The sequence below is a fragment of the Chlorocebus sabaeus genome, chromosome 9 (genome assembly GCF_047675955.1).
Source record: "Chlorocebus sabaeus isolate Y175 chromosome 9, mChlSab1.0.hap1, whole genome shotgun sequence".
Taxonomy (NCBI): Eukaryota; Metazoa; Chordata; class Mammalia; order Primates; family Cercopithecidae; genus Chlorocebus; species Chlorocebus sabaeus.
In genome coordinates this window covers 13,908,828-13,926,699 of record NC_132912.1, presented here as the reverse complement: position 1 = coordinate 13,926,699, position 17,872 = coordinate 13,908,828, and the positions used below count along the sequence as shown (strand labels likewise).

Genomic DNA, 17,872 nt, shown 5'->3' with positions numbered 1-17,872 from the left:
CCGTCTCCCCCACTCCTCCCACCCTTCCCAGCCTCTGGTAACCACCCTTCTGTTCTCTGTCTCTATGAGTTTGATGGTTTTCATTTTTAGCTCCCACAATTAAGTGAGAAAATACAAACTTTGTCTTTCTGTGCCTGGCCTATTTTACTTAACATCATGACCTCCGGTTCCTTCCTGGGGTGGCTTTTAGCATTGAAATGAGGTGGAATTTGAGGCTCTTTACCTCACAAGGTCAACTATAGGACACAAAGACAGTTTGTGTGCAGCCTCTGTGAACTGCTGAAATTAGCCTAAAGTCCTCAGTAGTTCCTCAGAAGAGAATGTTTGTAAGGCTGGCCCCCTGTCCAGTCAGAGCTGTAATGGTCTGGGTTGTAAACCAGAGTAGACAGCTCCTATTGGTAGAGAGTTTAGCCACAGAAACTGAGAAATTTGCTGGGCCAGCTTGTCCTGAACCCTCGACCTGTAGGTAACTTAACCTTAGCGTCTACTCTAGTTGATAAAGGGGCATCTATTCTGGTCTCTAAGATCACATCAGGAATCTAATATTTCACCTGTATAACTTTGCCCTGGCCCGAAGGGATTGGCTATGAACTATTTATTTATTTGTTTATGAGGCGGAGTCTCGCTCTGTCGCCCAGGCTGGAGTGCAGTGACACAATCTCAGCTCACTGCAACCTCCGCCTCCCAGGTTCAAGCAATTCTCTTGCCTCAGCCTCCCAAGTAGCTGGGACTACTACAGGCGTGCACCACCATACCCGGCTAATTTGTTTTTTTCGTGTGTTTTGTTTTATTTTGCTTCCAAGTGAAACAGGGTCTCACCATGTTGCCCAGGCTGGTCTTAAACTCCTGGGCTCCAGTGATCCTCCTTCCTTGGCCTCCTAAAGTGCTTAGATTACAGGTGTGAGCCACCACATCTGGCTGGCAATGCACTCTTTAGGGACATTCATCACATTTCAATTATGCTTTGTCTAAAAGCACTAACCTTCCCCAGCAGTGATAACCAAAGAAACAGGACTGTGGTTGTCATCTGGAGATGGGCTGAAATATGCTTCTTTAGGCTGGAGGAGAAGTTGGTACCAGCATTTTTCTGAGTGGATTTTTAAGCTCATCTTCCATGGCCTATCACTGTTCTAGGCACATAGTCGATGCTCAGAAAATTATTTTTTAATTGGTTACTTTCCAATCCCAGGGAGCAAGGATTTGCATATTTCCTGAGAAATCATCGAATATTGTTGCCTGCATTGCACTGAGAACAAATCATGACATAAAGGAAAAGGTTTAAAATATCTGCTTTATGGGTGCTCTTGGGAGGGTGCAAGTCTTATTCAAATTAGTCTAGGAGCCTCTGTGTGGTGGCTCATACCTATAATCCCAGAACTTTGGGAGGCCAAGAGTTTGAGATCAGCCTGGGCAACATAGCAAGACCACAACTCTACAAAAAATATGCATTTAATTAGCCAGGCATGGTGGCACACACTTGTATTCTCAACTACTTGGGAAGCTGAGATGGGAGGATCACTTGAGCCCATGAGTTCGAGGCTGAAGTGAGCTAGGATCACATTAGGGCACTCCAGCCTGGACGACAGAGACCTCTTCTCTTAAAAAAAAAAAAAAAAAAAAAGAAGTAGTAGTAGTTTAGGTAATCATCCTTTGGCCACATTTGCAGTTTAGGTCTTAATGCTGTCTCTCTTGTTGATATTGAAATAAATGGTCTTTATTCAATATCTTCAACGTGCGTTGCTAATGATCAGATGACATCATCTCATCTGTAGGTGGGAGAACCAAGCCAAAGCCCAGAATCACCTTCTACAGGACAACATAAATATCAGCCTCAGACTTACAGAGCTCTCGTCCTTACCTCTTAGTTTCATTGATGCAGGTTTAGAGCGCGCCCTTATAGGACAGAGGGGGAATGAGAGGAGGATAGACAGGTACCTTCTTTTTCAACTTTCAAGAAACAAACTTACATGGATCTGTCATCTTGGCTGTGCCCATGACCTCTAAAAGAATGGTCACAGGCCAGGTGCAGTAGCCCACACCTGTAATCCCAACACTTTGGGAGGCCAAGCAGGAGGATTACTTGAGCCCAAAAGTTGAAGACCAGCCTGAGAAACATAGTGAGACCCCCATCTCTACAAAAAAAAAAAAAATTAAAATTAGCTAAGCATGGTGGTGTGTGCCTGTGGTCCCAGCTACCCAGGAGGCTGAGGCAGGGGGATCACTTAAGCCCAGGAGTTCAAGGCTGCAGTGAACTATAATGGTGCCACTGCACTCCATCCTGGGCAACAGAGCAAGACCCTGTCTCGACAAAAATAAATAAGTAAAAGTAAAAATTTTTTTAAATAAAACTTAATAAAGACCGATTCCTTGAGATCCTGACATGGGCTGTCTGCCACGGGGTGGACAGCGTGAGAAATCCCAGTGCGGCAGAATTAGGGCTGTGGCTAAGCATGAGTGGCATTCACCTCTTGGATCGTTAGACAAACATGAAGTGACTTGATGCTGAAAAACTGGCAGAGGGCTAAGAATGAGCAATTGTGCAAGATCGCATCAGTCTCATCCTGCACCACAGCCCCTGTTTGCCCCGGGGGCAACTTTGCGTAGTCATGATGAGTTGTGCAATGAGGCATAGAGCCACAAGAAGAGAGAAAGTTGGGCTAAATATGGGCATTGTGTCCCACTTTAATGATATATGGTGTATTAGTCAGAGGAACAGAACCAATAGGATATATATAGATATACAGATATCAGAAAGAGACTTCTTATGAGGAGTTGGCTCACAAGATCATGGGGGCTGAGAAATCCCACAGTCTGCTGTCTGCAAGCTGGAGACCCAGGAAAGCCAGTGGTGTCAGTCCACTGGCTGAGTCCAAAGACCTGAGAACCAGGGAGCCAGTGGTTTAAGTCCCAGTCCAAGGACAAGAGAAGATGAAATGTGATGTCCCAGCTCAAAAAGCAAGGGACAGAAAGAAAGAAAAATGAAAAAAGGGGCGAGGTACTCCATCCTCCATCTTTTGTTCTGTTCAAACCTTCCAGGATTGGGTGATGTCCACCCTCACTGCGAAGGGTGGTCTATTGAGTCCGCTGATTGAAATGCTGATCTCATCCAGAAACACCCTCATAGACACATCCAGAAACTGTTTAATCTGGGCGACTCGGGGCTGGATGCAGTGGCTCACGCCTATAATCCCAGCATTTTGGGAGGCTGAGATGGGTGGATCACTTGAGCCCAGGAGTTCGAGACCACCCTGGGCAACATGGTGAAACCCCATCTCTACTAAAAATACAAAAAGCTAGCCGGTTGTGGTGATGGGCACCTGTAATCCCAGCTACTCAGGAAGCTGAGGCACAAGAATCACTCGAACCTAGGAGGCAGAGGTTGCAGTCAGCTGAGATGGTGTCACCGCACTCTAGCCTGGGTGACAGAGCAAGACCCTGTCTCAAAAATCAGTAAATAATGGGTAACCCTTGGCCTGTCAAGTTGACACATAAAATACACCACAGACATCGTGACCAGTATACACACACACACACACACACACACACACACTACCCATCTCTTTTAAAACAAAATCTTAGTAAAGATTCCTATAAATGCTAAGATATACTAAAGAACAAAGGCAAAACTGGAGTTCAGATTATCTATAGATACTCATCAGCAGAAATAAATAATATAGACCTAATAATTGTAGTGTGTTTTATCATTTCCAAGTCACTTCTCAATTTATGCCGCACCAAACCCAGTAAAATAATTGGAAAGGAAATTGTTATCGCCATTTTACTGAATAAGGAAAATCAAACTGAAGGTCATGTGGTTCAGTCCATGTCCCCACGGCATTGGGGGGTTAAGACCAGAATATGGGACTTTCAGGGGACAGTAGGAATAATCTTAAGGAGAATGGCTTATCTATCATCTTTAGATGTTTTGTGGGTAAGAATAAACGTGGTGATAACTGGTGAGAATTCGTTAGGAAAACCCTTGGTGGCTTTCCTAACCCTAGAAGTGGTTCTGAGTGGACTTTGCAAAGATTTTCCTTGACAAAATCTTCTCAACCTACCATATGGTTGTCAATTACATTTTCTCATGGAATGATCTCATTTGTCTTACATCAGAGTTGGAATTCCTGCAATTCCGGACCATGGTGGGCTGCTTTGCATTAAGATTCTTGGTTGGGTGTAAAGACCACCACCCAGTCCCTCCGAGCAAAGAGGCCCTCCGGCTCTCAGGACTCTTGGAGAACATCCATAACACCTGCCATTTGGGGTTCCCACGTGGCCGCTTATTAGAAACACTTGGAGGCCCTCAGAGGGAAATCTTTCTGAGAATATTGTTAGCCATGGTGCTGCTGATAAATGACCTCAGACCTCTTCCTTCGGCAGTTCAGTCACCTGGGATAAAACAACACGATGTGGAAGGAAGTGGGGCCGCCCTTCCCACCCCTACTCAGAGCACGTATGCACGTGCAAACACAGACACACACACACACACACACACACACACACACACCCCTGCAGATGGTCACAGTTTGTCTTTCCATACCATTTCTCAAAAGATCAAAGGAAGCAGCATGCATTATTCAGTAGTCAGGAAAGCAGATGCCTAAAGTATACACCCAGTGGCCACAGTCACCAAAGGACCTTACCTTCCCTCCTGCCAGCGTTGCCCCCCTGGGCTTCCCTAGTCTCAGAGTAAAGTTATTCCATGCCCACCAGACAGCCCAAGATTCCCAGGCAAGATTCTGGCTCAGTCAACGACCCTGCAGAAACCTCTCCTCCAATGGCTGCAAGAGCACTGGGGTCTTCACCGCAGAGATGTGGATTGCATAAGCACAGAGGAATGTCACAGCTCAGCCCCTGCATAAGGCAGATGGAAGCCACCCTCAAGCCTCCTGAAAGTGTCTTCTGCTCCTCCTATGATCCCATCTTGTCCTTAGTTAAGGGGAAAGCCCAGAATCCCAGGAAAAAATGGGATTTTTACACACTGTGTGGTCCCCGTCAGTGTAGTTCCTCTGCTTGAGCAGAAACTCATGAAAGAAGCCGCCTCTGGCCAGGCGCGGTGGCTCACGTCGGTAATCGCAGCACTTTGGGAAGCCAAGGTGGGTGGATCACTTAAGGTCAGGAGTTTGAGACCAGCCTGGCCAACATGGTGAAACCCTGTTTCCACTAAAAATAAAAAAATTGGCCAGGCGTGGTGACACACACCTGTAATCCTCGCTACTTGGGAGGCTGTGGCACAAGAATTGCTGGAACCCAGAAGGTGGAGGTTGCAGTGAGCCGAGATTGCACCACTGCATTCCAGTCTGGGTGACACAGTGAGATCCTGTCTCAAAAAAAAAAAAAATAAATGAAAAGCCACCTCTGGACCACTGAAAAAGTCAGATAAGGAAAAGGGAGAGTCATTTTCTTAATGTTATGTGGGAGCACATTTCTGCTAGGAAGACCCCTGAAAATACCTAATAACTCCTCTCTGTGGAACTTGGCTTTCAGGGTTGTTTTGTTTTGTTTTGTTTTGTTTTTTGAGATGGAGTCTCACTCTGTCACCAGGCTGGAGTGCAGTGGCGCTATCTTGGCTCACTGCAACCTCCACCTCCCGGGTTCAAGCAATTCTCCTGCCTCAGCCTCCCGAGTAGCTGGGACTACAGGTGCCCACCACCACGCCCAGCTAATTTTTGTATTTTTAGTAGAGACGGGGTTTCACCATGTTGGCCAGGATGGTCTCGGTCTCTTGACCTAATGATCTGCCCGCCTCGGCCTCCCAAAGTGCTGGGATTACAGGCCTAAACCACCGTGCCTGGCCGGCTTTCAGGTTTTGCAGTACCATGGGAAATTTTCAGAGTGTGCCAGAAGTCTAGAGCTCTGCCCCATTGCAGTAGAATCTTAAGGATAAAGCCACCTGGAAGGGTGAGGTGTACAAGGGGGAAAAGGCATCATGAACAAGTGACATTGGGGAATTGGGCAAAGACGGTCAGGATGTCTTCCCACCACCCTAGACTGGTTTTTATCCACACCCTTTTGGTCTTTGTGTTGAGTCCTCTGAGAACATCCAATGAAATGATCCTTCAACTCAATGCATGTTAAATAGGCGAGGTCAGAAGTAGTAATACGGTTCTTTCCATCAGATTGTGTAAGCATGTGCAATGCCGGGGGCGCTTGATTCTTGAATCATTTCCCCTCTCACTGGCCACATTTCAACTCTTCCTGTTTTTGGTATCTTCACTGGGAGAGAGATGGTCAAGGTCAGACTTTTCACCCGAAAAGTCACCACAGTTAAAGGTGCCAGTTCTCACTTACCCCGAGAACAACTATGGTGAGAGAGAAGTTGAATCAATCAGGTTAGATATTCGATGGTGCATTTTTGGTAGCTTTCCTGTGGATAACAGTTACGTTACAGTTAATGTTCACCAGTGATACTCTCCTGGAACCACATAATGGGCTGTGTAAAATAGAATAAAAGACCTTCCTTCATTTTCCCTGCCTCCATGCAGGTATAGACATTTTCGTTTATCAGATGAATCAAACAGCAAACTGAAAGCTATGTTCACACTTAAAAGTGTTATTTTCTCATGGTTGATTTTGAGCTGCGCATCAGATAAGCCTCAGCAGATGTTAAATATTAGCCCATAGTCGACCATTGGCTGTAACCTAGGTGTAAATGTTTGACAGAAAAGCACACATACAACAGCACACTAACAAGTGCACTCCAAGGCATTCAGGTGGGAATGGAAATGCACGTAGTGAGAGTAGAAACCATCTATTGTGGTAACCCTGGACAGTGTTTCTGTGAAGCCATTTGTACACTGTTAAATGATTTACATTCTGATGGGACCTGCTAATCCCAGAACTGCAATTCCAAACATTCTTCCACATCCCAGCACTGACAGCCTCTATCAATTCCAACCGCCCGTAAGCTCTTTCAGCTGGTTAAACGTAAGGAATTATTGTCCCCAGTTCTTCCATAGGCTCTCATGAGTTCTTTTAAGCCATACTTCTAAGGTGATTCCAGGGCAAATATTAGTATCCAGCTTTGAAATTCCCAGGCCCAAAGGAGCCTGAATGATATCTCTCCTTCAAAAGTTCCAGGTGTGCTTGAATGCATTGTTTTAAATTGCAGGAGCCAATTCTGGACCTCTCAAAAAATAATTAGAAAATCCGTGAATCAGCTGGGCATGGTGGCTCATGCCTGTAATCCCAGCACTTTGGGAGGCCGAGGTGGGTGGGTCACCTGAGATCAGAAGTTCGAGACCAGCCTGGCCAACATGGTGAAACCCTGTCTCTACTAAAAATACAAAAAAATTAGCCAGGCATGGTGGTGTGTGCCTATAGTCCCAGCTACTTGGGAAGCTGAGGCAGGAGAATTGCTAGAACCTGGGAGGCGGAGGTTGCAGTGAGCCAAGATCACACCATTGCACTCCAGCCCGGGCGACAACAATGAGACTCTGTCTCCAAAAAAAAAAAAAAAAAAAAAAATCCTTGAATCAGAGTCTGGCTTGTAATGCAAATGAATAGAAACTCTTGCTAAGCGAACTCGCGTTATAAATGTTGTTCTGAGAATGTGTTGGCTGAAACTGGGTTTCTATTGATTTTAGGGGAAATGTAAGTCCTAAGGGAGGTCACATACTGGACAAGTAGTTGGGGGTCTGTTCCCGGCCCCTTAAGTGCCATTAAGGCCCTGTGGTTTTCCAAAGTCCCTTAATGTTTTTGGATTCCATTCTCAGGGTCAGGCTGGCTGGTCTCTAAATCTCTTTTACCTCTAGCTCTCTGTCATCCAGTCAGCCACTATGGGATCTAGTGATGTTAGGGAAAGAAAAATAAAGATGGACATTTGTGCTTAAGCTTGACACCAGACATAGGATATCAATTAAATTGTGTATTATTCTCACATGCTGATGAACTCAAGGCTTCTCTTTGTCTTTAACATGTGAGCTATGTATAATGAGACAGTGCTGTGCACTTAGAAGTTTATTAATGTAGGTCATGTTTTCATGTTTAGTGGGTTTGTTGTTGTTTTGTTTGTTTGAGGCAGGGTCTCTCTGTCACCAGGCTGGAGTGTAGTAGCATGATTACGACCCACTGTAGCCTCAACCTTTCCAGGCTCAGGTGACCCTTCCACCCAAGTAGCTGGGACTACAGGCATACACCACCACTCCAGGCTAATTTTTGTATTTTTAGTAGAGATGGTGTTTTGCCATGTTGGCCAGGCTGGTCTCGAACTCCTGGGCTCAAGTGATCCATCCACCTCAGCCTCCCAAAGCGCTGGGATTATAGGCGTGAGCCACCATGCCAGGCTGTGTTTGTACCACACACACACACACACACACACACGGAAATCTTTGGATATGATAGATATGTTTATTACCTTGATTGTGGTAATGGTGTCATGGGTGTATGCATCTGTCCAAACTCATAAAATTGTTTACATTAAACATGCAGTTGTTTGAGGTGTTTTAGTTATATTTCAATAAAGCTGTTTTGGCTGGGTATGGGGGATCACACCTGTAATCATCCCAACACTTTGGGAGGCCAAGGCAGGCACATCATCTGATGCCAGGAGTTCCAGACCAGCCTGGCCAACCTGGTGAAACCCCATCTCTATAAATACAAAAAGATTAGCCGGGTGTGGTGGTGCGCGCCTGTAGTCCCAGCTACTCAGGAGGCGGAGGCAGGAGAATCACTTGTACCCGGGAGGCAGAGGTTGCACTGAGCCGAGATTGCACCACTGTACTCCCGCTTGGGTGACACAGCGAGAAGTCTGTCTCAAAAAAAAAGAAAAAGGCTGTTTTTAAAAATATGAATTATATACATTTTGAAATATAAATTTCAAAAATATAAAGAGAGAGAGAGAAAAGGAATTTTGTCAAAAATCAACGAGAAGTTTAAGTGCTTTGAAGACCAAGTCCCTAGATCACAATTAAGTATTTGGGGGAAGAACTACTAGGCGGAAACGTCGTGAAACTTACACTCGGTAACAGCGCTGACCAATACAACTTTCTACAGTGGTTGAAATGTTCTGTATCTGAGCTGACAACACGGTAGTCACTAGCGACATGAACTGTAGAGCACATGAAAGAAATGTGGCTCGTCCAACTGAGGAACTGTATTTTCACCTTGTATTTAATTTTAAGGAGTCACAATCCCACTGTAACACTCCTTTCAAAAAAAGCCTTTCATTAAAGCCTTTCTTTCAATAAAGTTCTGAGTTTAGTTTATAAAGAAAATGCGTTTTGTTGTCAAGCATCTCTATTCCAGTGATTACTAACATTAACAAACAGGTTTGTAAAATGCTGGGGCCTAGTCCGCCTCTTAATTTCTTGAAAGATTTAAAGATAAGGCCTTTGAGATAATCGGGTAGGCCCGGGCCCCCTCGTCCATCCCAGCTAAGAGCAGCACAAAGGATGTTGGGAGTGTTTAGGACTGAATAATTCAGAGCACTGGTCTCAGAGACTCAAGACGTTCTATGAATATGGGAGATTCTGAGCAAATCCTCAGAAAAGGAAGCTTTTCTTTTTTCTTTTATTTATTTTTTTTAGCCGGGGTCTCACCCCATTACCCAGGCTTGAGTGCAGTGGTGCTATCACAGCTCACTACAACCTCAACCTCCCAGGCTAAGAGATCCTCCTACCTCAGCCTCCAAAACAGCTGAGTCTACAGACGTGCACCACCCTGCCTGGCTAATTTTTTAATTTTCTGTAGAGACGGGATCTCATTATGTTGCCCAGGCTGGTCTCAAACTCCTGGGCTGAGTAATCCTCCCGAAGAAGAGCTGTCATTTTTAAAAAAAGAAAAAAGTGGTTGTTAAATACCAAACTTGTCTTCCTTTGTTGCTCTTTCCTTTCAGGAGCTTATCGACGTTGACAGTGAAGTGGTGTTTGAATTAGCTTCCTATATTTTACAGGTAAGTTGTTTTTCTCCTCCTCTTTATGTCCCAGGGCCATACACAGAAGAAAGGAAATAAGACTTACCGGGCATAGCCAGTAGCTGTGTCCACTCACTATTTGTCATCTTACCTTTTTTTAGCCACAGGCTGTATAGAGCTATTAGAGACACTGATGGAAACCATAGCAATAAACAGGGGCTTGTAGTATTTCAAAATTTTAAGACAGCAAATCCCTGTAAAGCAAAGTTGTGTGTTTAACCTGAACCTGGGAGAAACTGAGGTCATTTACTGACCCCATTTTCTTTGGGTTTGGTACTTTCACCCTGGAGAAAGCCAAGTGAATAGCTAGAGTTAGTGGCCAAAAAATCATGTTCTGCCCCCTGGAAAGACAAGGAAAAGCCCTTTAGGTTATGTAAAAAAAATAAATAAATAAGGTGTTATAGAATATTATAGCTTAGTAGTGGCAAGATGAGTTAAAATGATATCATTTCTTTATTCCTTCAATAAGTATTTATTGAGCAACTACTATGTTTAAGGCATTATACTGGATTCACTGAAGTTTCCCTGGTCCCTACCTCCAGAGTCTTCAGTATAATTGGGGACTAGCATAAAATACAAACCAAAACAAAAAGTGAACCTAGAAATAGACAGTTCTATCCAGATACATGTTCATATTTAGAATCTTTAAACTAGAACATGTCAGACCCGGGCTTTGAGATGGAGATGTACATTTTGTCATTATCAATCACTTTCTTTGTCTATAACTTTCTAGAGTTTAATTTCATGTCTCATATTCAAATAGCAAACGTATGCATTCTGTTTTAATTGTATTCCTGCAGCAAATAGGATAACTGCAGGAAGCTGAACTCATCTCATTCAGTAGAGAAACTCTCATGGTTATAGAATGTACTTTAGAGTCTCTGACACTGGCTTAGTGTATTTCGCTGATGTTGAATTTTTTCTTCTACAGGAGGCAAAGGGAGATTTTTCTAGGTGAGTTTACAATTTTCTGTTGTTGTTGTTTAAAATGTAAACCCTTGCTTCTCTATTAAAAGGAACTATTCAGGATGTCCTTTTCAGTTGGACAATTTATTCATGTTGTATATTAATGATGAGATCTAACTCTCAACTTGTCCATTGAAACAGATAGATCAGGTAGAGAAAACATAGTAATAGCAAGAATGATGTTCTCCACTACATGCAAAGCCCGGAGATTACTGGAAAGCTGACATTAGGGCCCAGTGTCACACATGCCCATTGTCCTGAGATTGGACAGGCTGCTCAAATGTCTCATAGAGGCTGGAATCACCATTGTGGTGTAAATATGGTTGCAGATAACCCGTCAGTCCTGACAAGTAGGTGGATATCTTTTTTTCTCTCAATGTAGTCCCTGCCCCTCAAGGGACAAAATGCTGTCTTCTAGGGAAATTTCATTCGTGAAAGTGTTACAACATAAAAATACTGCACCTCTGCTTTGCTTCCATCTTAGAATATTGTGTTGGAGAAAACATAAACAGACAACTACTGGGAATCTGTGAATGGCATTAATAGCCTTGTAAAACTGCAAACTCGTCATTTATTTCAATCCTTACCGTGTGTTGATCAGTATGGCTGAAATTGCCCTGAAATCTCTCGTGATCATCACCAGACCCGGAACAGAGCAGAGGGTGTAGCCAGCCACCAGCAGGGCTGTCTGCTCAAAGGCAGACGTTATTCCTGGGATTCTGTTTGATTAAGCTCCTCTGAAAAAGAAAAAAAAAAAGAAAAGGCCAGGGTAACCCATTCTGGAGAATCAGGTTTAGAGGCAAACAGAGTAAACCGTATGAACAGGAAAGGAAGGCATCAAGGCATAAGGTTCTGGCCCATCAACAGGAAATTAGCAAATTGGTATTAAAAAAAAAACAGAAATCGAACCTCTGCTCCATCTAGGAACCTGTCTGTTTCCCCATGCTTTGAGGGATTTCATCTGTCGATGCAGCAAAAACTACTTCTGTTGGTGGCCACCTGTACTTGGCTGTCTTTGTCACTGGTTTTTCAGGTCTCAACTGCTTTCTCCTTGCTCTCCTGGTACATTTCTCAGGCTTTCTTTTTTGCTATTATTATTTTTTAAATTTTTTCAGAGGCAGGGTCTCCTTCTGTTACCCAGGCTGGAGTGCAGTCATGGCTCACTGTAACCTCCAACTCCTGGGCTCGAGTGATCCTCCTGCCTCAGCCTCCCAAGTAGCTGGGACCACAGGCATGAGTCACTGCACTGGGCTAATTCTTTTTTTTTTTTTTTTTTTTTTGTAGAGATGAGCTCTCACTGTGTTGACTGTTCTCAGTCAGACATCTCAGCAAAAGCAAAAAATTATTTTACAATCTATAACAAGGATGAGCAAGCTTTTTCTGTTAAGGGCCAGATTGTCAGTATCTTGAGTTTTGCACGCAGCACGATCTCTGTTGCAATTACACCACTCTTCCTAAGTGCAAAAGCAGCCCAACAGGATAAGTAAATGGATGAGCCTGATTATGTTCCAATAAAACTTTATTTATGGATACAGAAATTTGAATTTCATATAAATGTTCATGTATCACAAAATATTCTTCTTCTTTTGAGTTCTTTTTCTAATCATTTAAAAATGTAAAAGCCATCCTTAGTTCATGAGTAATACATAAGCAGAGGACTGGATTTGTCCAGGGGGTTGTAGTTGCTGACTCTGATCTCAAATGCCATCTCTTCAGCTCTGATTGAATATTTGTATAAAGAGACCTCCGGGCCCCTTTTATTTAAGTTTTCCAAGTTTTTGATATAAAGCAGTGGTAGTCAAATTTTTAAATAGATAATGACTGTAACCAGCTTTGGCTGGAGACCTTGAACTTTGTAGGTGGCCAGTAACCATTTACTGAATTTGCTAAACATAATGTTTTCCGATTATAGAAACTAAATCTTGTTACAATTTTTCTTTGTTACTTTTTTATGACATTAATTTGGCCTTGGAATTTGGGGTTTTGATAAGTGCCAGTCCATATCTACTTACAAAGATTTCTGAAGTCCCATGAAAAAATGATTTAAAAACCACAAATCCAATGGATTCCAGTGTCTCGTCTACTTACTCACATTTTTCCTTCCACATTTCTTTCGCCAGCTCTGAACTCTGCTGTAAATATTATTTATTTTGAGAGTACCCTGACAGGATGGAATGTGAACTGGGAATAGCATGATCTGGCCCCACGGATCATGGGAACGTGTGGCCACATGGATTGCCAGGGAGAAGGAAGTGCAGGCTTGGCCTCCACAGTAATTCATGGCCCCCTAATGAGCTTCTGGAATGCTAGCTTGTTGGCTGAATTCAAAGAAACAAAGGATCTGGGTTGTGCTCCATTTGTCAAAGTGCTACTGCTACCTAGCAGTTTGTTTGTAAGCGCAGCTGTCTGGGAAGAGAAATCACTGTCAGGAGAGGGGAGAGGTCAGACACCTTATCCAAAAGGTCTGTTTATCTCACAGCCTAAAACCTACACCATGGACAGTGGGGGTGATCGGTTACATGGGAGTCTCTGATAAACACCCTTTTTCTGTAGCAGGCCCGTGCTAGTAAAGCCATCTTCAGAGGTCCAGAGAAACCAGTACACTTGAGTGGCGTAAAATTTTAGAGTAAGAGAAGTAATTCTAAATTCCTTCCCATCTACTTCTGGGAAGATACCCAGCACGTCAAAGTTGACCGCACTTGGTTCAGCGGCTAAACATTAGGTATTTTAGATGTCCCATTCTCATAACTTACGTAATTTATATAAACAAATTTATTTGTGACTTATTGTAGAAAGTTGTTTTTGCTATTGATGCAGGATTTTTTGCTCCTTAGTTCAACTAAAATCCAGCTTCTTGTCTCAGGACCAGGAAAAATTAGGCACACAGACAAATGGAAGGGGGAGGAGAGTGGATTATAAAGTGAAAAGAAGACTCTCAGCGTAGAAGGAGAGGGTCCTGCTGACAGGCTCCCACCTCACAGATTGAATATCAGTCTCCTCCCCTACGTAAGGCACAAATTCTTGGTGGCTCCACCCCCTTCTCCCAGTGCGCATGTGGGCCCCGGTCCCTTGCAGGCACACCCCCGGACAAGACCCTGTGCAGGTTTCCTTATCTGCATCTGCGTGCCTCCTGCATCTATCACTGTTATTAAATGCATGACTACATAACCTCAGTGTTATTTAAAGGAATGGCTTTCATTTCCGGACTGTAGTTTTCCCGAACAACGTTAATAAAATACCAGCCAGCTTAGAACACACAGAACCCTAAAAAAGGCTTTTCTAGATATAACACAGGGTCCAGGGCTAAACTCTAAGATCTTCTAAAATCTAGAGGATTCAATAACCTTTTAAATGAGTGGCCATCCACAAAAGATAAAGTAACTCCTTCAGAGCCTGAGAAGTCCTGATTCTATAACTTCCCAAAAGGCTATTTTCTTCAGGATACTATTATCCTAGATATTTACATTTCAGGGACTATATCCAAATTACATTTATGTGGAATGAGTATTAATCCATAAATTATGGGAGCAGTTTCCTTGAGGTACAAGAGAAAAGGGGATTGCTTTTACAAAAGAGAAGTCAAGGGCTGGGTGCACTGGCTCACATCTGTAATCCCAGCACTTTGGGAGGCCAAGGCAGGTAAGTCACCTGAGGTCAGGAGTTTAAGACCAGCCTGGCCAACATTCAATACGAATTAAAAATACGAAAAGTAGCTGGGTGTGGTTGCGTGTGCCTGTGATCCCAGCTACTTGGGAGGCTGAGGCAGGAGAATTGCTTGAACCCAGTTGGCGGAGGTTGCAGTGAGCCGAGATGGCGCCATTACACTCCAGCCTGGGTGACAAGAGCAAAACTCCCTCTCACAAAAAAAAAAAAAAAAAAGATGAAGTCAAAATTGCTGATCCACCTTAATGGAAAGAGAACTATATAAGTCAACTCTGAACTGTAGCTACTGTTTCTCATGAAACTCACTTTGCTCTTCCGTTTCTTCTTTTGGGCTCTCTGTTTTGCTCAGCAGATGCCTGAAGGCTTATTCTTACATAACTCTTTTCTTTCCCATTAACAGAATAGCTCACTTCCTTGTCTTATTGGACTTTACGCTGAAATGTCAGGTTTAGCGTGCTGAGAGAAAATGACTGTAATATAGATAGATAATTAGTATCACCTGCCGTAGGAAGAGATACAGACCACACATGTTCATATTCTACCAAACGGAGGATAAATTTGTACGATGCCTCTAAAGGTTTAGGAAATAGTCTTATCTAAAAATAACATTTTTTCACTTTTATTGTTTTCCTTAGCACAGCATGTAGTAATCTCGTTTCATTTCCTGATGTATATACATGTAAAACAAAAAACCTCATGTCTGTCGACAGTTAGGAAGTCAACAGAGTTGGCATTTCTGTTTAAAAACAATTCAGTAGCCTCCGAGCTGTTAACAAAGGCAGCTGTGGGCCAAATATTTGGAAGAGGAGAACTGATGCAGTTTAAAAACAGCAACAAAACATATCTTTCGATAATCACTGTTGACCACTGGCCAACTAACTAACAGATGCTTACATATGATTCTATGATTCTTACATATTTTATTCATCAGAAACACCTCAGGGGTCTGGGAATGGAATACTGATGTTTTCTATTTCAAAGCTTTTTTAAAACTCTTGGGTGATGGTAGAAAAACTAATATTCTCTTCCTTAAAAAGATCAGTGCAGAGAATACCTCATTTAATCGACTGATAGGACATCCAATTCTCTAGTTATATTCTAATTTAATTTAACAGAAGTCTTATTGCAACACTGTACTAAGGGAGATATTACATACAAAAACTTGATTTTGGGGGTTTTGTCTCTAAGGGGACCTTAACTGAAAACCTTATCAGCCAATCTCCTTACCCTGATTTTGAGAATCACTTCACCTGTGCCAGCCCTTCTGATCTTTCTAAAAATGTGCTGCAAATTTTCTTAAAATAATAATTTTAAGCGAAGCATGGTGGGAGGCCGAGGCGGGTGAATTGCTTGAGCCCAGGAGTTCGAGACCAACCAGGGCAACATGGCAAAACCCCATCTCCACTAAAAATACAAAAACAATTAGCCAGGCATGGTGGTGAGTCCCAGCCTGTAGTCCCAGCTACTTGGGAGGCTGAGGTGGGAGGATTGTTTGATCCCAGGAGGCAGAGGCTGCCACTGCAGTGAGTCGAGACTGCACCACTGTACTCCAGCCTGAGTCACAGAGTGAGACCCTGTCTCCAAAAATAAAATAAAAAATAACCTTTAGCATTTTGCAATATTGAAGTGCTTTTAAAATGTTTTGCACTAAACAATGCAAATCACAAATGCCAAAATCACATTACCTTTGAAATAGAGAATCGTCCATACATTAACAGAGACAAGTAAAAAACATCTGTTCTATAGAATTTTTCGTTAGCAAGATTTATTGAAACCAGATCAGTAAAGCTGTGTTACTCTGGACCCTCTTCTGGGACCTGAAAATATCTTTGTTTCCGAGGACTGGATATACTGATGCTAATCACTAAAACAGGATTCTCCCAGCATGAGATTTATGAGGACCAGAAAGCAAACAGCACCCGAAAAAAAACAGATAGTAAGGAAATTCCGTGGAAAGATTCTTGGGCCACGTTTTGCCTACCTGGCTGTGTTCAGCAGGGCCCATTACGTGCCTAAGAGGCGATGGACGGCACCCTGTGTCTACAGGCTCACCATTCCAAATCAACACAGCCACCGAAGGGAAAGAACTCATGTTTTGATTGAGTACTTGGGGGTCAGTTTATATGACATCTGTGCAAGGCGAAATGCCAGTCCAAGTGCCAGAATATCAGCTTCTCAGAGCTCAGTGAGCGGCGGCTAAGAAATCTGAGTGTACACCTGCGGTGTCAATCTGCAAGTTACTCTTTCTATTTCTTTAAAACAGAAAATGACAAACAGCTTGCTTTCAGAAATAGAACAATGCATCACCCAATCAATGAAAACAAATAGTAGCAGTCCCTCATTAACAAGGGAAATTGATTTTCACCTCTATTTTAGAAGAGGAGTTGGAGCATTTATCTGTGCTGAAAAATGCCCATTAACTTCCACAAACCACATGTTATTAGGTGCCCAGGAGAGCAGTTAGAGGCAGACATGTAAAGAGCTTTGAGTATTTTATCTTGTATAAACCATGGGATGGTGTGCTCACTAGTGTGGAGAGAAAGACATTTGTATGACCCCAAAAAAGAGCCTCCTTGGTTTTTTCTTTCTGTCTTTGAAATCTCTTCTGCCTTTATAAAGAGCCATTTGTGAATTAATATAAACTGAACTCAACTTACTAGTATCAGAAAATTTCAGGTTTTTAAGTCTTTTTTGCCAGGCCAGAGGGTGACTTTTAGGAAGTCATAGGTGAAAGGAAGAACTTTAGATGATCAAGAGGAAAAGAACACGAAGAATTCATTTTCTTCTAAAAGACTTTTTTTTAGTAATATAAACATTTATATCGATTGTGATCTTTAAAAAGATAACATAGTTATTTTCTTGACAGCTACAACATGGAGACTTGATTAATCTAAAGCAGCAGTCTGCACATCACAATTCCTAGTCTACAAATACCATTTCCTTGCACGTACATAAGTGGTTTTACTACTACAGCTCTAAGCAAGCTCGGTTTCAAATCATTATTAGATCATTTGGGGCATATTTCCCTACAGTTTTTAAACTGGCTGCTTGAAAATAAACAGCTGATGTGATCATATGGTAGGAGAAATAGATTTGCTGAGATTTTTAGATAATTAGTGAAAAAATACTCAGTTATGTTTGAAATAGTTACCATTTGAAATACAACTTATGTAACTTAACAGTATCTATAATATCTATCTAAACTTACAAATTTTTCTATTGGAAACATCCTTGGAAAAAAAAAGTTAATCTGTTAAACTTGAAACACACCTAACAGCCCAAAGAAGAGTTTCTATGGGAAGAATTGAAATTAATATAATTCTCATATAC

General features: G+C 42.6%; 1 protein-coding gene across 12 annotated transcripts in view; it reads left to right on the top strand.

The window, feature by feature from the left end:
• Positions 1-17,872, top strand: part of FRMD4A (FERM domain containing 4A) — a 692,609-nt gene that overhangs the window by 566,517 nt on the left and 108,220 nt on the right. For all 12 annotated transcript variants that reach the window (XM_008002332.3, XM_037983470.2, XM_037983471.2 and 9 more), the window contains 2 exons: positions 9,836-9,892; positions 10,845-10,867. In XM_008002332.3, the coding sequence (XP_008000523.3) occupies positions 9,836-9,892; positions 10,845-10,867 (80 nt within the window). The remainder of the gene's footprint in view (positions 1-9,835; positions 9,893-10,844; positions 10,868-17,872) is intronic.